The 22432-nt window shown below is 38.2% G+C and overlaps 1 protein-coding gene across 3 annotated transcripts in view; it reads right to left on the minus strand.

Moving 5' to 3' along the window:
- The window catches only part of MCTP2 (multiple C2 and transmembrane domain containing 2), a 107796-nt gene that overhangs the window by 21767 nt on the left and 63597 nt on the right, over positions 1-22432 (minus strand). For all 3 annotated transcript variants that reach the window (XM_052808485.1, XM_052808484.1, XM_052808486.1), the window contains 2 exons: positions 3011-3133; positions 108-149 (listed from right to left, as the gene is read on the minus strand). In XM_052808485.1, the coding sequence (XP_052664445.1) occupies positions 108-149; positions 3011-3133 (165 nt within the window). The remainder of the gene's footprint in view (positions 1-107; positions 150-3010; positions 3134-22432) is intronic.

The following is a 22432-nucleotide window of genomic DNA, read 5'->3' on the forward strand; positions in this document are numbered from 1 at the left end:
TTCCCAGTTAATACAGATAATGAAGATCTCATGGAGATAGGTTGGTGGGGTTTTGCTCTCCTACGTTCCTTCTGATTCTAGCTAACACAATTGCGAGACATACTTACCTTATCATCTTCATCCTCATCTTCATCCAAGCCCATAAGCTCCTGCAAAAGCAGATGTCCATATTACAAAACACTAAGCTTATTTTTCAGTGACAGCCAATATTCAAAAGCTTCTGATACTCCCACAACGTTTCATTATACAGTTTTCTCCCACTTCTATTGCAAGTCATCAAAAAACCTACCACTTTCACCTTTCAGAAATAACGCTTTGTATTCAGGGACTTTTTTTTTTTTTTTTGTAATATCCTGAACAAAGCATGCAATACCCTATACAATTTTTAAGTCTAAATAAAGCATTAGTGGCTGTGTCCAGTAGTTTGAAGGCAACAAGCTTTCAAATTCATTGCTGACTTTTACTGTCTGTAAACAGCTTTGTTCTTAGTCTGACAAATGAACCAGCCGGTATGTCAAGGCTGAGGACTCTATACTCAACTTGTTCCATCCTCACTGCTAGAATGACTGTTCCCTCCCTTTAGGGCCATTACTGAAACATTAGACTTCAGAAAATACATTAGTATGAACGTAATCAATCTCACAAATCACAGTCGGATTTCTATGCAGCATTATTTGCTCCCTTTAACTGCTATGCTGACAGGTAGGGGAGAAAACAAAAGACTTGGCTAAAGCTTGAAATTAGGAGCACTTTGCTTTCAATTCAGGTATTTAATAAGCCGAGCCTTTAACAGGGTCCTCCAAGTTTTTCTTGGTTGCTTAATAGGTACATTTGAATCAGTGTACTACAAGTTTAAGTACAGCAAACATGCAAAGAATGTGAAGACTCACAATCAAAAGATGTTTTGGATTTGGGTTTTGGGGGTGGGTGTTGTTGTTTTGTTTTAGGGTTGTTGTTTTTTTTTCTTGGGTTCTTCCCCCCCCAAAAAGTAGTTGCATCTAGTATGCAGAAGATACTGAGAGCTCAGATACCCACATTTACTCTTTGGCTCTCTGGAATACCCTGAGCAGCTGAATTAACACTGATTGTGGTTTACATTTCTATAGAAGCTCCCCATCTGTAAATCATAAACCATTTTGCCAATATTCACGAATTTAGCCTCTTGGCAACTGGATCATGCGTACAAGGTTAATACTGTTATTTCCATTTTATAGCACAGAAATCAGAGAGAATCTGGGGTCCACTTTTGCAAAGACTGTTGCTCGCATTCCTCTATATACACGAAAAGTGCATGCTGGCACAGAAAAACCAAAGTGCATGCGCAGCCAAGGTCTGAAGAAGCAAAAAATAAATAAATGACTGTGTAAAAAGCATCGGTATTTTGAAGAAAACCTTTTCTCATATGCAGGACAGATGTGACTAGGGGTAGCACCTGATTGTCTATTTTTGACCTACAGATGGTTAGAATCATAGACACACATAAAAAAGAAATCAGGTAATATTAAAGGCATTTTGACTACTTGTTCCATATGATCCCAATCCTGCAAAGCACTTAGGCAGATGTGTAACTTTGCTTATGCAAAATGCACCCCTGAATTTCACAGCATCGCATTGCTTACAGTTTGCATATCAGGAAAAGGGCCAACTTTCTGATGGATCTTTCTTCAGTATTACTACAATTAACCTGTATTTTCAGATATAGCATTTCTGTAGTATCCACTTAAATGATGTACTGCTCAGTTTTGCTGACTTATGTGAGACTCCCCTCACTTGACCATGCAACAAATTCATGACAGGATGAGTGATGGGTGCTGAAAGGTATTCTCTGTGTATTTTTTCCTGGGTAAGTTACTATTTTATACCACCTTTTGCATTAAAAACAAAAACATCTGTTTGCCTGGGATTCTCTCACATGAGAAGTTCTCATTTTCTTGATGAAATAAAGTAGTCACTGAAGACACAGAATATCTTTTTACATTATTCTGGACTTGCATGAAATTGGAGAAAAGCATTTCTTTTACCATTTGCTTTCAAATCAAGTCTATGTCCTAGTCTGGATAATGCAACTTTCCGTATTTTTAAACAATCCTTCCACTTGGGAACAGACGAAAACTGAACTAGGAGCAGCTTTTCTTGCTAAAACTAATAAACCAGCTATTGACCTTTTTCATTCTAGGATATTATTTCTTTGTATGGAATCCACTTGATTTGTTTGGGTAAAGGTATTCTTCATGAGTACAAATGTCAATTGTCTTTTTATCAAAATTTAGAAGGAAGCTATAATTCAGCCTGTATTTCATTACTGTGCTTATTACACGTTTAAAAGCAGAGTATTATGGACATCCATGAATTTGCTCTCATTTCTAACTGTAATTACCGTTGTTATGTAAGTAAAGACAGCGGGCAACATCAAACAGCATTTCATACCCCAACAGTAGCACTTTGCCACACACGTTCTTATTATTTTTATATTTAAATCTTTTCCGAGTTAAAAAACTGAAGGCTACATTTCCGTGGAAAAAATAAAAAAAGCATTTGTCATTTAAAAGTGAGGCGTGGGGGGGATGAATAAGGGCGTCTTAAAGTCTCGGATCACAGGACAAGGTTTAAAAACAACTAACTTCTCTTTCAGCTTCTATTGACTTTCCTGTTCTGCAAATCGTGAATCATCAGTGTGATGCAAAGTCTAAGAGCAGTAGGGGCATGGGTTTTAGGAACTTGTCACTTTGTAAGTCTTTCTTAATTTAATTTAGTTACAAACCTTTGTAGTTATTTAGTAAGTGAAATCCCCCTCCTACACACTCTTGTCATCTTCTCCTACTACTCTGAATGGTTTATTGCTTGAATTGAATCATGAAAATTGAGAGGGTTGAGGTTTCTTCTCAGTAACTTCAAAATAAAAATGCTGTTTAGCTACACAACTAGCTTAATACCATTAAAATGCATGACATTTTGCTCAAGGGCAAATTCAAGCTGGGGCTGCCAGAAACATTACTGCCACTTTACTTGCCTGGGCATCTTGGGTGTTGTTGACCTTCCCTGTTGTGACGAGGGAGAAGTTGTATGCAAAAAGCACCAGCAGAGCCAGGGGCACCATGTACAGTTCCACGCTCCAGACGGTGACCACAAATACCTGGGAGAAAAAAAGCAGCAGAAGGGAATACATACAAGTGTTTAAAGAGAAAGATATTTAAGAAGGCCTCTCAGTCATTATCCCTATGTACATTCATCCTTGAATCTCTGTTAACCTCATTCATGTTATTTTTTTTGGCAAAGAAAATCTGCTCGCAAAGCATGCTCTCTTTCTATTCTGTTGGAATCCATTAGGCTGCCATTTGTTAGCTTCTCCTCCTCTATTTCTGGTGAAGTACAAGGCCACAACATAAGGTTAGTCCGAAGGCTTTATTCACTCCTTCTTGGGACCCCCTCAAGCCTGAAAGCCTTTTGTCCTTAATGCTAGTGTATAACAGACCCACTTAAGAGGTAAACCTGCTCCACTTCATCAAACCCTAATTTCCAGAGGGTCTTTCACACAGCTAGAGGAGAGTTTCTTCTTCTTGTGCAACAGGAGCCATCCAGCTCCCTTGTCACTCCACAGGGGATGATCAGCAAATGCATCTTCACCGTTAATCCACCTATGTTCTCAGCACAGCAGCACAGGGAAAGGAGCATCACCTTCCAGGAGGCAAGGCTCTAGATTGCATGTGCTGCATTATTTTGGAAAGGGATCCAGTAAGCCTAGACTCCAATCTCACAACCTCGCCATTTTTTAGCACAGCATATTCTGATTTCACTGGCTGCTTGGAGTCTTTCTGCCCAGAAACGGTATGAGTTCATGTGTTTGGAGTGGTATCTGACAAAATCTACTAATAGCAAAACCAGAAGCCAAATTTTGAAGTTCTGTTAGGCAAACTGGATTGGTAAATCACGTAACTAATGTGATGGGGATTTAAAAATTACTTAGGATTTTTTAAAAAAATTATACCAAGCCAAACTGCAGCCCTATCTTACAAGTACCAATGATACCTGAACGGACTGCAAACTTGGAGTGGTTGGCAACGCAAAGTTAATAAACTAAATCCAGAACTGCCATAAAATGCATGTTGTGATCCCATTTCCTTTTCTACTCACACATAGTGTTTCCAGGAGAACTGCCTAATGCTGGTAGTAACTTGAAGCTATTTTAAACAATCTCCTTTAAAGACAAGGCACAAACACATTTATCTGATTTTTCTTCCCCCAAAGAAACCTGGAATGATCAGAAATAAAAATCATGTTTTTAGAATAATACAGGTAGGTGAAAATGAGTCAGATCCAGTTAATATACCTCAAACTGCAACAAAGGGAAAACTCTATGGGTGATCAGAAAGCTAAATCTCTACCTCCCTTCATTCTTGGCCCGTCAGACGCTACATATAAAGGCAAAGCTGGCACTTACAAAATGGGATATTTATGGCAATGTATTTTGTGTTATGGACCTGAAAGTCTAACCACACTGTACCAAAGAAGCACTTCCCACTGCATTTAGTGGGGTGAGAATTTATACCCCTACAAAACAGCAGCTGTTGTAACTTTTAAACAAAAAGGCTTGTCTGACATCAGACAAATGGCCAGTTAATATCTACCAGGGGCCAAACATAAACCAAGAAAAAATGACTGTATCCATAACCCTGCCCAAACAGCAGTTGCATTTTCTAGAGTGAACGTGATTTTATGTTAGCTGTTGCTATGCAAGGAATTAGACTGTTATCCTGTTCTTGGCATTTGTAGGCCAGTAAAATAATCTTTGAGATATATTCATTTATAAAGTGGGCTGACCTCCAGACAATATATCCCCATACTATTGATTTGCAGCATAGGATTTGGGTTTCATTTTTTTTTTTTCTTTTTGATCCTGCTTTTCAACATACTAAAAAATTAGAAGTGATAATGATTCCAACAGTCACATTTCATATGTAAGCAAGGTAGCAGAAACACAAGAATCCTGGCCAAGAAGGTATGGTACTTGATCTGTCTTACAGGAGTCTTGCATGGCTTTGGTTAATGAAGACTTCAAAAACTATGATATTCCAAGCTAAAAAGTCTTCCATAAATGAAAAGTTCTAAGCTGAACAAGTTCCTCTGAAGCTAATCCAACTCCCTTGGATGAATCTCTACTTGCTTTGTAAGACAAAGTGAAGGGGATACCAGCTTCCATCCTACCTCGAATGTCACTCTAAAGAACAAGGACCTGTTATTGTAGATATCTGTATGGGTATCTATCTCAGTTATATATAGATAGATAAAAACAGACACACACATATAAATATACATCTGATCCTTATGTAAACTCCTTCATGGAAGTTCATACTGCCAGGTATTAATTTAAAACATTTGCTTCAGCCTGTTGGAGGAGGTTGCATTTACATCATCTCCCTGGGGTATTAGCAAACCCATTCTTCTCTTAACACAGCAAAAAGACTCCACCAGCAGTCAGCTAGGCAAAGTCCTACAGGAGTCAATGAAGCTCTTGAAGAACCTCTCTTCATTCATTCAATTGCAGGACTTGAACCAATTTTAGTGCATCTGTCACCATCCTATATGAACATCACACTGCTCAGTTGCAAGTATAATACAACCTTGCAATCACAGGTCATTTAGGCAAGATACAAAATCAAGACCTTGGTGATTTTAGATCCAACAGTACATTTTGTGTATCATTAAGTTTCAGACCTTAAATAAAACTTAAAACTTAATTACAAAATCTCACTGTAGTCTCAATTGATAGCTGAGGCATACTGTCGCTTCCTTTCTAATGCTGACTGATTAATCAGTTGCTGAGTTATAACTCAGGCAGAGATGCTTTGATAGAGCTCCCACATCTCCTTAAGACTTGCTTTACAGCTACAGCCGCAGTAAAGGGAACTTTCATTACTGTGACACAATGCAGACACAAGACAAATTGATTTAGCTATTCAGAAATTATTTAGCCTTGGAGGTATGGGAAATGATTGCTGTGAATATACAGTACATAATAAAAGTTCAGAGGGTGTTTATAAAGCAAATAGAAATATTTCTGCATTCTAACAGCCTTTTGAGTAGTTCTGCAGCACCAGTTTTCAAAGCAGTTCCCAAACAGGCCCATGTCCTATTTTATCAACTCTCATGCAGGTCCCTGACACTGACTACAGCATCAGCAGCCCTGTGATATAGACACCCACTCCTCAAATTACAAGGTTCTCAAATCATGCATATTTTTATTTTCTCCCCAGTGACACCTAATGCCTGGGAGAAGCTCCTGCATTACCCCCCCAAATTATTTTCTTAGCAATACTTTTTGCCACAACTCGAGAATGGTTCAGCTGCGCATGTATATAATGGCTATTGCAAGGAACAATATCCTTCTGATTTCTTGTAATCCCCAGTCTGTCTTTTGCCTAATACATAGACTGGTAAGGGAAGTCATTAACATGTTCAGATCACTTGCTCAATAACACAGAAGTTAGGGACAGAAACCATACTTTTTTTGATGTTTCACATCATCATTAGACCAAGTTCTGTCAGACATAATCCATTACATCATTGATACCTTTTCTACTGGGCTTCATACTGTGCATGAGAGAAGTTAAAAGGACAGTAGCCAACTTCTAAAATAAAAGTCAAACAAGTGGGAGCTAGCTTTCTGCATTACTTCTTTTAATGCAATTTGAGAGTATAAAAGCCTATTATAGAACTGAGCAATTTAATTCACAGCATTATAAAACAATGATCAAAATAGAAACAGAAATGGGATAGACATGTCTAGAGGGAAAAAAAAGAAAAAAAAAAAAGATCTCTTGAAACTAATATTTAGACTAGAGTTCTACCTAGAAGAGAATGGCAATATCACAGCCTTGGAGAAAGGACCACTTGATTTCAGCTGATTAATGTGTTGCTATTTCAAAGGGCCTAATAACTACAAGTTAAAGCTCTGGAGGTTTGGAAGCCGTTTCATCTGAAAAATCATTGAAGAGGGGTCCAACTGTTCCTGTCAAGAAGCATGGAGTTTGAACAACCATGAGAGTGGCCCTTTTGACAGCAGTACAAAAGATGAGAGAAGGCAGTCTCAACTGAAAGTAAAAACAAACCCTTAGAAACACGTTTCAAATCTGGTTTTTCTGCCCCTCTGGTTCCAATTTAGGATCTGACTATTAAGAACAGATTTTAGACGGGTGTCTACTAAAGTATGCCCATAAAACATTTGTCACCAGCAAACCCACAGTCATGGGATAGAACAGTTTTAAGAGGTTTAGAAACCTAGGATTTTCTGTGTAATTTTTCTACGCAGTAATTATAATTTTTTTAACACTAAAAAGCAGGCTCTTTTTCACCTGCTAAGTCTTTGTGGAGAAGTAAAAGACACTGTGTTGTGTGACAGAATAATTCCTGGAAAACAACAGTGATGGGAGAAGCAAAGAGATACAGTCCATCAGATGGAAAAAATAAAAGTGAAAGGAGATTAAATGCATGCAAGGAACCTACGGTAAAAGGTTATTTTCTCAGCCAGTGTAGGCTCCAATGCTAATGAAATGCCTCATCAGCGGAGCTGTGAAAAATATTATTTGAAACTCCAAGCTTCAAAACCACACACAATTTAACCAAACTCTAAACTACTAACAGCTTCGTCAAAAGTTTCCTTGCAATTTATAAGGACGGTCCGTGCAATTCACGAAGCCAGGAGAAAAACCTGAGCTGATACTGCTGTGAATGTCCATGTTTTGCACTAAACCAAAACACTGATTTTGATCTGAGACACAAAGATGTGCTCCCCTTTATTTACAGGGGAGAGGAATTACGTATTTTTAACTTATCTCTGGGTTATGTAGTCTCGAGTTGCCATGTATGCACAAATGGACTCTATAAAAAAGAAGAAATTTCTGCAGCTATATATTCAGGGACAAACTCTCTAGCATTTTTTTAAAGCTTTCAGTCCCTCTGCCCCAAACAAAATACAGGATATTAGCCAATAATGTAAGATACCGGCTCCCCAAAAGGGCACTCGAATCCCTTGGAGGCAATAAGCCTGTCGACAACAAATTATTTCTGACAGATACTTATTCCTGCCCTTAGAAAGGGAGAGTAAAAGAGTAGAGGAGAGAATGAACACACTCACATAGAGCAGTACATTTGTGCATATGTGTATATATATCTGTATAAACGGAGGCATCTCTTCCAGATACGGGCAATATGGATGCATGAACACGGCAGTGCTGAGCCCACACTAACAAAAATCAGGGTACATGATGTGGGCTCAGCCTGATGTGAGTGCAGTAACAAGGCTTGCGCTCTTGGGCTGGCTTGTGCATTGGACTAGTGAGAATATTAAAAAAAGAAGCCTATTAAAATTATGGAAATTAGTCTAATACAGCCCCACCTCAGGGCATGGCAAATAAAGGTTGAGGCAGTCACGTAGTACTTATTTCCCACTAAAGGCCCTCGTCCTAAGATTTTTTTTTTCTTTTTTAAGAACAGATCCTCTTCCATAGATGCATTCCATAACGGCTCTTACTAATACTCTCCTTCCCGCATCCATATGATGCTCTTTCACCGTGCCATGGCCAGCTGAGAGTGCTCCTGTGCCACTTCATAACCACCAAGCTGGAGCTCAAGGAGGGGTCGGCTGTGAGCAGAGTTGCTCCCTCATTGCGATGCAGTAACAAAAAATGTGGCAGGAAGAGAAATTATACTTAAATAAACCAGCACTGTCAGAAGAAACCCATTTACTTTAGATTCAATTTGCTTTTTCGTGTCCCCAGCAAAAGAACACAGAGCATCTCAACAGCAGTATGAAACGTGCATTGTATTGAACGGTGATGACCAAAATCAAAAATGACCTGAAGGAATAGAGGTCTTTAAATATTTATGCCACATTACAAATTATCTCTGCATTGCTCCACAAAACAGCGTACAACTTACTAATTTTTTTAAGGGCGTATCACAGGCAAAAAGCTTAGCTCTTCTACACAAGTGATCTGTTGCAAGTGCAAATACAATTGGACTCTAAAAACAGACACACTGAAAAAATCCATCTAAACACCCCAAAGCCGAAGCAAAACATCAAATTGTGCCCCAAAATAACTCAGTCTGTATTACACACATGACAGCACAGAATTGACAAATAGGAATAAAGGATATGTTTGTACAATTTGCTACCATGTAGATCTACCTGATTTTTTTTCAGAAGATGCTTTGGGTAACAGAAAAAATGTGGCCAGGTTTACCCACCTCAGTTGCCTCAGTTGTCTGTGTAGGCTAAATGACACAGCTGCAAAGCCATGTCCTGCTGCCATACCCACGTGTCCCAGCTGCAGCTTGCTGAGAAAGTGGCCCAGGGTGAGGTTAAGGGGGGGAAAAACCTGAGACACCCAACCTGTGCTTGACAATTTACATTACTTGTGAGGATGCAACAAGGAAAAGGAGTGATAGAATAAAGCCTTCAAAGAATAGGGACTGTGGTCATCAGGGCCACAATTTTAACGCCAGTCTGAATGTTCAAAAGAAAAAAAAAACCCCAATGTCCCCCACTCCCAACAAAATAAGACATAAAACAATCAACAAAAAAATCCCTGAAGAACATACAAAAAATCTCATACTGTTTAAGTCAATATGTGTTAAGGCCTTTTTATCACTGGTTTAGACTCTTCAGGGGGATCTCATTTTCTTTGCTGCTGCTAGGGAGTAGAAACTCATTTGTGTTTTAAATGAAAGCTGTGATTCATGTGCAATCACAGGACTCTAAGAAATGGTGCTGTAAGAAAAAGCATGTCATTCTGCAAAAGTAATAGCGAAATCAGAAAAGTTGACAATATTACAGTCTGTTCTGCCCCATCCTCTTGGGACACTGTCATCGGCAACTTCATCAGGGAAGGATGGGATGCTACGCTTAAGACTGCAAACACTTACAAAACATCTGCACTCTGATCCTGAATTACTTTTGTCATTAACATGTTCAATGGATCTATTCTTTATTCATAACAATGTCTGGAATCAGAAAGAGATAAACAAGAAAATAAAATCAAACTAAGTAAAAAGTGAGGGTTTTCCTTTATTTTGATTATTTTGGTTACATTAATGAGATTAGCCAGCCTAGGAAATTAAAACCAAGATCCTTAGAGATCTTTCTTTAACGAGGGGTCAGGGAAGAGCCTCTTGGTTCAAGTTTATTTCACTGAAGTTATGGCCTGTTAAGTTTATATTAAGTTAAGATTTATACATTGCATTCCAGCTATTGGAAGACTGTCAAATTGGTCCGTGTGGATGATAATTTTTAACCCAAAAGGGTGTGTGTCTGGGGTTGTCGTCTTTGTCCTTTAACACACATACGTTCAGACCCCAAAGCCTAACAGCCCACCGCACATCTAATGGGGTGCCTCTATACAGTTTTCTTGTGGCTGCTACTTCTTTATCCCTAACCCCAAAAGAGGTTAATCAAAACAAAACCAACTACAACACCACAAGTTTTGGGTTCTATATTTATGTACGTACAACAGTTTTAGGGTAAAAGATTTCAAATCCTTTTAGGCTGCAGACACTGAAGAAATAGCTGTTTGCTGGCATGCTGACTGGTCTAATTTTTCCCTCATGTTTTTATCTAACATATTTTACATTTCCTGTGCCAAGTAAAATACAGTTAAGACCCTCAAGCAATAAAGCTTAAAATTGAAAAAACAGGGAAAAAAAATATTACAACAGTTTTCTATCTTTTGGGGTAATCTGCTGGGAGTAGGTCAGGGGAATAAATCTGCATGTTATTTCTAAAGGGGTAACTATCACAGACAAAGGCAATGGGGGAAGATCCTAAAACAAAGGGGGGGTGGCATGCCAAAAAAAATTTTAAAAATCTGTTGTTTTATATCGCAGCTAAATTAAATGGTCATTTTTATCTCTAATGTTTTGGTTTGTTTATCAGCAGGGTCGTAGTTTTGGAATTACTCTCATACAGAAAGTTATGATCTATTTGCAGGGAAGGCAGGCATTATGCAAGTTAAAAGCCTGATCTTATAGTAAATAATTCTTCCAAAAAGTGTCAGAAAAAAATATCTGTGCTATTTAAAAGGAGGCAAAAATGTAGGTTAATTTTATTTATTCTGGATAAGGTGAACACCTTAAAAGGGTCATGATAAAATTTATCATTGGCTAAGCTGATAAATGTCCACTTACTTTGGAGACATATTTGTTAACATTGTGAGAAACAGTAGCAGTGAGGGTCAGATGGTGACGTAATTGTACAGCGAGTAGAAAGACTATTTGGTGGAAGTGTTCTTTAACTTTGGGCTCTCAACAGAGGGTTACAATTGGTAGCAAATGGGAGGCATAAACGATATGTTTAAACTACTTTAATGACTTCCTCCTTCATGTTCATAGTGTATATTAAAGCTGAATGAGTAAAGGAAAACGGGCTCTCTAATAAAGCAAGTATGTTTGATTAGACTTAATTCAGTATTCGGTGGCAGGAGGATCGTACATAAGGTTACTTTCCTGGCAGTCTCTAGCTATGGCATGAAAAAAAAAAAATTAAAAATCAGGTTGCAGTAAACCCACCAAAATGAGAAATAGATGCTTGTACACACTAATGCTGCAAAACTGTCTGGTACACCCTTTTCCAAAACCTCCGGTCCTAAAGAAATGTTTCCAGACTAAAACAGAGCAGAAGGGGCAAAAAAATTAAACTAAAAAAATTTAAAATTAAAAAAATCCCAGTGAACCCAGATCACAAAACCAGAAATCTAAAAACACCTATGAAGCGCATATAAAGCAGTAAGATGACATCCTTTCAGGCAAAGAATTTCAGATTATTCTCTTTCCTTACGCTGTACATGGGATTCCCTACCAGAGCCCTGTGCCGGAGCCCAGAAGGTCTCTTTATCTGCCCGAGACCCATTTCCCACAGTCAAGAGGAGAGCAAAAATCGCAATTGAACCCCAGCCCTCCCCACACCTGACACACACAGTGGACACCAAGAACAGTGAGAGTGATTACAACACACTTAAACACAATTTCAGCAGGTTCATAATCTGCAGTGTGACAAAATTGCTGCATTACAGAACAAATGCATGAAGATGACTGGGAGACTCGCTGTAATTGTACCATAAATATGTTACTATTGTCAGCTAGCTACAACAGCAGCAACACAAAAAAATCCTAAGTATTGACAGCATGACTATGTAATAGAGATTTTCCACTAGCAGACCTATAGCATCTTGCTTTCCAAAATACAGAACAACCTAAAAAAAAAGTTGCAAGACTCTCGCAATTTCAGGCAGCTGTTCGGGTAAAACTAAAGCCAGAAGATTGTTTATTTTAATAAAGCTATTATATGTGCAGCTCCAAATTAGGAATGGCAGGAGACTAGGGGATGCCTAAACCATCACCACCTGTTTGCCCTGAAAATCAATTAAAGTCACACTATCACAGCAATCCCTTCTTAGCTAATAAAAGTTATACAGCTTCAACATGCAACTTTAGGTGCTTTGTGGGAATGTGCCTGAAATCTAAATCCTTAGTCTCACATTACTTTGATACTAAACACAGCTCTGAACTAACCACTGTAAACCTTGCCTTTTGGGGGTTAGGGAAGGTGTTAAGGAAAAAGAGATCCCAAACTGCTGTTTTGATGCAGTGGATTGAACTAATATTCAGTAAATTCTAACAATCCAGCCAAGAACATTATATAGAGTTTTAAGTAGGAAAAACTGAAGTCCTTTATGACACATGCCTGTTCAACATATTCTGTGCTGCAGAACAGATCCAACTTTACAAGTTGAAAGCAAGGGCAGTAGAGACATCCCAAGTGTTTTAGTAATTAAACGAATATGCATAATGAACCATATGCCCAAAGGGCCTGTTCTTCATGTGGGCCAGATTTTTGTTTGAATTTTTAATTTTTATATACAGATGAAACATTTCATGTAATATAGCAACAGTGCAAAGGAACATGCTATGCAGGAAGGGAAGGAGGAACTACCCACGTGAGAACGATCAGAATACACTTGATGAATTCTGCTCCTCAATTTCCGATTCAGAGCCAAGAGGGCTTTTTTTAAAGGAAAAAAAAAAAAGAAAAAAAAAAGAAAAAAATTCCTTTTCTGCTTTGAACAGCTGTATTAGTCATCTGCTCAGAGTCTAGAAAAGGGCCATTAAATATATGTATATTTATATAGGTCATATTTATACATTTATATGTGTGAAATGGATTGTATACACCAACAACACTTAGATGCTGCAAGACTAGCAAAAACACAGACACTATCTCAGATTAAAAAGCTTCTGATCCACCAGAAAAAATAACTACAGGACAGTTCTCTGTTCGGCAGGACCGGTTGTGGTGCATGAGCTGCAGGGAAACAGGGCACACTCACATCTGTTTGTGAAACAGGAATGGTCATTTTTAAAAAGATGGGTCAAATTCCACTCTTATTACAATAATGTTACCCTACTGTCAACGTTAGGATACCATGGCCTTGTTGCAGAAACATTAAGTCTTCCAAATTCTCTCAGGGTTGAACTGTGCCTCTCCTTTCTCAATAACATTCACCTTTTTCATCTCTTGCTCTTAAAGTGCTTTTCCAAGCAAAGGAAGCATCCTTTGCAAACGTAAGTCACTACAACAGATTAGTCTTCTAAACCAGCAACAAAACTATTTGGTGCTTCAGACTGATTTTCAAATAGCTAGATTACACAATAACAATCTGGTTCTGATCCATTGGACAAATTTCTATTTTGCTTCGTAAAACCAGTGACGGGGGTCAGGTACTTGTCAGTGTGGATATGCTGGTTAAGCAGCATAAAAAAAAAAAAAAAAAAAAAACACAACTTTCCTGCATAAGCTTTACCAGATTTCTGAGTCATTTTTTTATCCATGATTTAGGCTCTGTGAACCAAGGGAAATCAAATCCTTGTCAGACTTAGTGAGGGAAAGGAAAATTTGGGGGTAAATAGCAAAGAGTGCCTCACAGTAGCTCAGACTTAGCGCTGCCCTTAGATAAATAAGCAGTACGACATCCAACAGCAGTGCCTGTTACGTGCACTGGCTCAGTACCACAGAGATGAGGTGGGGACACACCAGCCGTGCTATAAGGGATGCAGACAATAATGTGATCCACTTCAGAATTAAAAGGGTGACTTTTCATCAAACTCAGCAAGTTAAACTTTTCATGGGACTTTGGGAGTTCCCACCACCAAATGTAAATGGCATGGCACATAAGAGCGATCTGGTCACCAACCCTTAAAGTATTTAAAAGCTGAAATAATGTAGTTGTAAAATAATGGCATTCATTGCTCTCAGTCCTAATTCAGGGTTCATGCTTTTGACATTGCCTGGTTTACATGATCTAGTGGTCTCCGCGGAAAGACAGATAAACTTCAATGGCTGTCAGAAGACAAAAATTGACAAGGAGCATCACCTTTCCTGACTGTTTAAATCCTTTAAGGAAGTGTTGGAGCAATTAGAGAGGGAGTCTAATCTTCGCAGAGTGCATTAACACTCTCCGACCTCCCAGACAATAGATCAGACCTCAGACACATAATGCTTCCCTAAGGCTTTTTAACCAGAGCATTTGATCTCATAGTCACTCTGTATGCATTACTATAGGTATCAGTGTGTAAGACAGTATTCGTTGGGCACTAAAGGACCGCTAACTCTGCTAGTATTCATACAACTTTGAAAATACAAAGCAGGAAAGCCATTGCAATGCATGCTGCTACAGAAGTACTACCTCCCAGGGGAAAAAAAAAAAAAAAAAAAAAAAATTAAAACAAGCCAGAGTAGCTCTGCAAAATGTCTTCATTTTTATTAATCTCATATTTCCTTTCTACCGCCACTGTTTATTTCCCAGCTTTGGAATATAAATCTATTTTTAAAAAAGCACAGATTAGTTTTTTATTCATAGAAACTGTTGTCTAATAATAATTTCAAAATATTTCATTTCTTAACCCCCTTAGAGGGACTTGAGGGAGAGGGAATTAGGAAGACAGGTCCAGTTTATTAAGGAAATTGAAATATATCATTGCAAGCAATTTTCCCAAATGTGTACACGGAAGTATCTGGGGAAGTTTTCTTAACTGCTAGAACAAGTCATCATCTAATTCCTGATGGGCACGTGCAGTAAAAAAAAACCAAAACAAAACAAAAAACCAAAAACCCCTGCTAATATCATTGTTATCAATTATGCATTTCTCATTTAATATTCTAAACATTTTAAGAAAATTTGCTTAGCACATTTTTTTTAATGGAATTAGACTTCCTTGCTATGATGTTTTGACAGAGGCCACATCTGAACAGTTCTCATACGGACAATGCATAATGGGGTTTTAAGACCAGCTAACTGGATTCCCACCCACTGCTAAATAATGGGTGCTGCATTCTCACTAAGCAGTGTGGGTTTTTTCCCCCTATGCAATGTATTTGAAGTACAGCACTAGCTAACAATACTTTATATGAATCTATTAATTGTGTACTGTACTTTGTATTCTATACTTTGTATTAGCTGCAGGATTTTGTTTTACTTTTCCAGACCTACAAAAAGTGCCTTTTGTGAAGTGCCTGCATTACAAATAGTTTTTGCTGCTGTTTAAATGTGTATCTCAAATTTGTCAAGCCAAGTACATCACAGATGACAAAAAGGTCACATATACCTAGTATATTTAAAAACAAACAAGCCTTCAAAGTCAAAGTGTAATGCAGTTATTTCTAATCTGAACAAACAATAGACTACAGCTAATGAAAGTTGACAATTGGCTTTGATACAGAGCTGTGCAGCTCCTCTCTTCCATTAAAAGATGAAAGCTGAAGGAAAGTACAGAAGACGGTGACTACTCCCAAAAAGCAAGTAGAAAGTTCTGAACCTGAGCTAGCAGAGTAGATAAGGCTGTTTTAGTGGAGACTTTTGCTCACATATGACACTCATCTTTCAGTAAACATGCTGACTTTACATGGATAATGTTGAGGCTAAAATAAATCAGCATATTAGACTAGTACAAAACACTACATGTTTTACATATTTATTAATGCTTCTCAAAATCACAGCACTGCTTTTAATTAAAGCAAAAAAACGCACCTGAAACCAAGCTTAGCTTGACTACAGTGTGGATGTCACAATTAAGACTAATAGATATAATTTTCATGAAGTCATAGGGGAAGCGATCAAAACTCTGTTGATGGTATTGGTACCAGTGTAATCCTTACTGTAGCAGTAGTCAAGTTAATTAATAATTAATAGTACAGATTATTTTAAAATCAGATTTCTGGGACTTTGCAGTCATCCCATTGCTCCAGGTTTATTTCCTAATGAATGCTTAAATAAAAAAAAAAAAAAAAAAGGGAAGGAATGTATCCTGATTTAGGGCATTTTTATTATTATTGCTATCCTTAAACAACCCCAGAACTTCCTGGTTGCTTAAGACTAAGCTCTAACAAAGCACATCTTACTTGCTAGTGAAGAAAAGTAAAAGAGAGCAGGCTTGAAAACGAATGTATTTGCTCTGTAGCTTCTATATTAATCCCCTTTTATTTCAGATCTTGTAAAGGATCCAACTCTTTCTTATTTAAAAAAAAAAACAAAAAACAAAAAAACACACACAGGAAAAAAAAAAACACAAGAAGTAGAATGCTGTAAGAGAAACCCCTCAAGGTGCATCTGTCTCCATCATAAAACCAAAATGTTGCATTACCTTCAAATAGGAAATTTCTTCCAGTTGTCAAGATTTCTGCAACTAGTGTTAGATTAGCACTGAGAGAACGGGTGAATTAAATTAAAAATAAAATAGTTCAAGCAAGAGAAAGAAAACCTGCCAGAAAAATCTGACAAAAGCCTGAATGCCAGGGCTGGCTCATTCGTGAGGGTCCATCGCCACCTACAGGATTTTCCTCCTTTTCAGGAAACCTGCTACTCCTACTCAGGACTTGCCCTAAAATGAGGATGGAGATTTTTTTTAACTGATGTTAAATAACATAGGCTTGCCGAAGTTAATGGAGTTACAGTGCTTTAAACCACCTACAGACATGTCACTGCTTATTCCCTTATTTTAGAAAAAAACAAAAACAATGACAACTTCCTCTATATTTCAAGGGAATGCACTGTTCTAAGATTACATCTATGTTAAAAATAAGGGATTTGCCTTTTTAGAAATTGAAAAAAAAAAAAAAAAAGGAGGAAAAAAAACACAAAATACTGCTAGGGTTGCTCTACCAATGACAAGGGAGATAATAGTCAACATCTACAATCTTCCTGTAAAACTAAGTGCTCTAAGGTACTTTCTAAGAGGTGCCAGGTCAAAGTAATGTGAATAATGAGACAAAACCAAGCATATCCTGACTGAAAGAAAATCAATACACCTAGGGTTCTGGGGAAAAAAGAGCACACTAAGTAAGTAGAAGAATTTTTACTTTTAATGACAATTTCACTTCCTAATACATACCTTTTTCATAACAGATACCATGGGTTTCCTACCTTTTTTTTTTTTTTTGGCTGAGCTGTATGCCTTTTTCCATACAGCTTGCATAGTGCAAATCCATGCCAATCTTTGGGAATTTTACCCATAAGCTTCTCAAACTGTGGTATTTCCAGTAATGGTGGGTAAGTAGCTTCTCTCTCACACTCCTGTTTAATGAGTCTCACACAGATGCAGCATTCATTAAATTTAGAATACTAATTTCATCTTTGTTTATGCAATTTCTAATCTATGAATAAAGTGAACTTTCAGGAAAGACAACAGGCAAATTGGGAAAATAAAAATGACTGGATCATGATATGGAATATTGTCTCTTTATGACCAGATAAGCTAGCAAATGGTTACAAATAAATTCCTCTTGCTTTTCAACCTACCAGTCAATTGATAAGAATTACAACTTACTGCTTTCTCACAAATTCAGAAGATGCTCAAGACATTTAGTCTGAAGTTCCTCTAAAGAATCTAAAACTGCAGAGAAAGACACCACAAGAAGAAAGCCAGCTTTCAGGCAGTGTGCACCTCAGTCTTTTCCACATTTTTTGTGGCAAATTCTTAACATCAGGATGTAGGTTTATAAAGGTAACAGTAAGAATCACGAGCTAAATTCACCTTTGGAATATTCAAGTTTTGCAGTTCCACTGAGAGTAAAGGAACCAGCGCTGCCTTCATGGATAGTGTATTTGACCTTTTACAAAACAGTTAAATAATAGTAAAAAATTAAAAAAAAAAACATAATTAAATGCTAATCTGTGATTAGTCCCACGGCTAGGAGAACACAGCATATCTGATAACGAGTGGTTCGAAACAGGAGTTCAGCAATGTTAAATATACAAATAAAACCAGCAACAGGCAAGAGCATAATTTTACTCTGCCAGACAAAGCAAAATAAATACAAGATATGCATAAATAAATAGAAAATGTACAAGTCGGCTTAAGATCAACAATAATCTCTTACAAAACTTCAGAACACCAAAAGACTCAAGACATTATATATTAGGGGGAAAAAAAAAAAAAAAAAAAAAAAAAAGGGCTTCATAAATCAAATAGCTAAAGTACAAAACAATATAGCAAACTCCAGCCAGACCACAAAGAGGGTTCGCTCTTCATAAACATCAGATCAGGCAGCTAAAATTATTACCAAAGCTCTCTTGTAACTGTCACCTGTGGTGGGTATAATTACAGGCTACTGCTGCAAGCACGCCCACGTCATATGGCAATAAAAGGACCTACAGCTTGCCAAGACCAGGCAGACAATGGAGAACATACACCACCTGACGAGAGCCCAAAAAGATCAGCCAGGGAGACTAATAAAAATGACAGCTTCGAAACAAATGACAAAGCTTCAACCACAAAAAAAAAAGGCAATATCAAATTAGCTGGAAATGCAAGCGCCGAGCAGAGTTCTCCAACAGGTCACAACTCGAGCAGAAAGGCAGTCGGAACTGTTTGTGGATGCATTTAGCTCAGGTTTTAGCTATAAAGAGCCCTTTTTTTTTTTTTTTTTTTAATTAGATAAAATGTTTGCACATTTGGGCTTGGTTTTGTGGGCTGTCGTTAGATAGCCAAACAGACAAAAACTAGGTATTTCTAATCCAGTTCTGGAGACAGACAGATAGCTAGATAGATACATGTATCTTAACACAGGCACCTTCTAGGGCTACATCTATATACTATAATAAAGCTGAACATCTTTCTCATTGCCTTAATTCTCTACTGGATGCCTGCATACACATTCCTGCTGACCAGCTGTACAGAGGCTTATCCTCTGGCAGGACTGGGCTTTTACCTGAATACTTTGACTATAGAGTTTAACACAACCAAGGCATTAAAAAGCTTTATCATCAACTAAAAACAACATAATGCAATTAAAGAGTGAGAGGCAGTGATTTAGGTCTCTCTCATTACCAGGGCTGAGAGAATCATTTCTATGTGATGCATGCAAGTTTTGAGTACATGGCACAGAAAGCACTACTATTGCTCAAAAATATGAGCACAGCATAGACTTAATTTAAGAGGAAGGTCCCCAACCCCAAAAGCAAGGGACTCTCTACATAGGGTAAGTGCCTTGTTAAGCAGGCCCATAGGAAATGAGTATTACTTCTCAGATGCAAACTATAGTTTTGTTTTTATTTTGGAACATTTCACTGGTAAAAAGCAAATCCCCAAAACCCCTGAGCTGGAAACATAAGACCATGTATCCTTTTCAAAGTTAAAAGGGATATTTGTACTGGTCTCTGCTCAGCTCCATCTCACCCCGACTCCAAAGCTTCAAACTTTGCTTTTTAAATCTTGTTTATCGTGTTGTCAAGCTTCTAAGTGGTTATTTCCCTATTAACTTTGTCCTTGTTTGTTCTTGCATTTTTGAAAGAGCTGGAAATAACATGTGTTTACTTTGCTGTGTGTCTCTCAGCATCATCAATATCACTGTTGCTATTCCAGGAATTTTAACTGCTGCAGCAAAGCAAAGCCTGGGATCTCAAGCTTAAATCATATTCCCCTCAACCACAGAAGAATAATACTGGAAATGTAAAAATTGCTGGGAGAAGGGTAAAACCACCACCTTTAATTGTCTAGAGAAGCCTGTTTCTCATCTGAGCAGTTACTTGCATGTGTCAGGTAACGTGCTCTTAACAGCTTTGCATGCACAAATGGTGAATTTTCACAGGCACTGCCATGAGCAGCGTGGAGGAAGCAGGATGTAAACGTTTCCTCCGTCATTAGCAAAATGCTTTTACTGGGACATAATAGCTTGAAATAAAAACATACCTCTGATCCAGCCTTTTCACTGGAGTTTGAGACAATAATTTTAAAGATGTGCCCTTGCCAGGGATTTACAGAGGGAAAGAGGGGAGGAAATGTTAGGGGCTCTGAAGAATTACTTACAAGGTCAAATTCCTGAAACCCTGCCTTTCACTGCTCCTCCAGCACTAGCTCTAGCCTTAAATATGAACAAATTTTTGTACCAGAGTGTTATTTTTCAGCTTCCTTATTTGTCCCTTTGCCGACTGCTTCTTCAAAACTGTAGCAAACACAAGCTGCAAATAGGCTGAGAAAAGCCCTTAGCAAAAGCTCTACAGTAAAGCAGAAGTAAAGACCATCTCTTTTGCATTAATACTTTTCTTTTTTTTTTTTAAGGCTTTTTCTTTTTCCAAGTTCCCTATTCAGTGTTTGAAGAATACTCATTCTTCTCTCTTTAGGATTACATCTATTCATTTTATTTAGCTTTTTAATGTGGAGACATTTTAATCTACTATTACTTTAATGCTGTTCCCGAATAGTTTGGGAACAATGATTTATATTTCGTCTTCAGCTATGATGATTGGGGAAAAAAAAAGGGGGGGGGGGGGAGACTATATCCTTCTCATCAGTTACACATGTAGTCATGGCAGGGTGGTTTGTGCTTTATATCAGGGAACTGCTTGTTCAAAATTAGTGGACAATTCATGAGGAAAATAAGAAAGATTTTAGGGAAGCTCACGTGAGAGCACATCTTCCTTCCCCACCCTACAGAAGAGCAAATTATTACCATCTACTGGTAAGCCACGAGCAAAGTCTCAGTTAAAATTAACCTCTATCTCTACTTGGTTGGCCAGAGGTCCAAGAGATGCTTGTTGACTCAGTCTCTATCCTAAGCTGTTCAGATTTCATAGCTGTTACTGGTCTCCCTTCTCCATAGATTCCTTATGTTCCCCCTTAAACTTTTGTCCCAAGAATTTCCCTTTATTGATCTATAAAGTCTCCTCGCATCAAAAAAAAAAAAAAAAAATTTAAAAATTACTGTGTTGCAAAACAATGCATGAGTTAAATTGGATGTTTTACCCATATATTGTCATATCCAGCATTGAATTATGCTTAGTACAAACAGGACTAGAACATTTTGTGTTTTCCTTGGGAAAGTCTAACCGTAACATGCAGGAGACACTTGTCCACATGCAGAATGAAAGATCTACCCCAAGTAAACTCCAGAAGGCTTAGCTTTTGAGTTAAGAAGCATCTTTCCTGAAGGAAAAGAACATTCCCTCTTACTGATACACAATTAGCAATTTTAGAGTACACCGTCAACAAGCTAATAGCCTTTTGCCTGTAGGTCATCAGTATAAATATAGCCCAGCTCAACAGCGATTGAAAATCATTCGTGTCTAATAAGATGGTTGGTGTCTTCTCTATGAGATGAGTTTAACTGGGCTCAGATCCAGCTCGCATATCCCAAGCTTAAGTGGCAGCACATTAAATGGCACACTCGGCAGAGATGCCCAGAAGTTCAAGGGCTGCAGAGTCTAAACTATCTCTCTGCTGCTGTCCCAGATTAGACTGAAGCAAACTGGCACAGTAACGCACATTCATGCAGCCTCACCCAGCTTGCCCTATGACTCCTCAGGCTTCCAGTTTCCACATCTCAAGAGGCCAGCACCAAAAAAACAGGGCATCCTCCAGCTCTCTCTGGATTTAAAAAGCTTTGGAGATCCTAATGGAGATGGGTGCCAAAATCTCACCTCTGCAGCAAGGAGCTCAAAAGCTTAAGTTTGGGTTTTCTGCTGCATCCACAACCCCAAGCAGCTCTGCTGGGTATCCAGAAATCCCAGGGCTTCCCTACTCTTGCATCAGCTGGCTTTTTGGGAAGCCCAAACTGCTCCAAAATGATCCCATGCCTGTCATTTTCCCAGCTGCCCACCATTAAACAACTGCAGTCAGTTTGACCAGACACTCCACATTTCCAACACATTATGCTGCATCACCACATACTCCTTCCTTTCCTCCCGGTGCTAACCCATCATAAAATAATTATCAGACACACTGCAATGTCACTGCAAAATAAATAAATACTGCCTGTGCATGCTGCATTCATTGTCTGGCTGGCCCAGGCTGCCAGCTAGGGCTGAGCCTGAAAAATAGCTCCCACCTGTACCCACCCCGGCAGCAGCCTTGATTAGCAAGAAACCTAAACCTGATATAGTGGGACAGGCTG

The sequence above is a fragment of the Harpia harpyja genome, chromosome 14, assembly GCF_026419915.1.
Source record: "Harpia harpyja isolate bHarHar1 chromosome 14, bHarHar1 primary haplotype, whole genome shotgun sequence".
In the NCBI taxonomy this organism is placed as follows: domain Eukaryota; kingdom Metazoa; phylum Chordata; class Aves; order Accipitriformes; family Accipitridae; genus Harpia; species Harpia harpyja.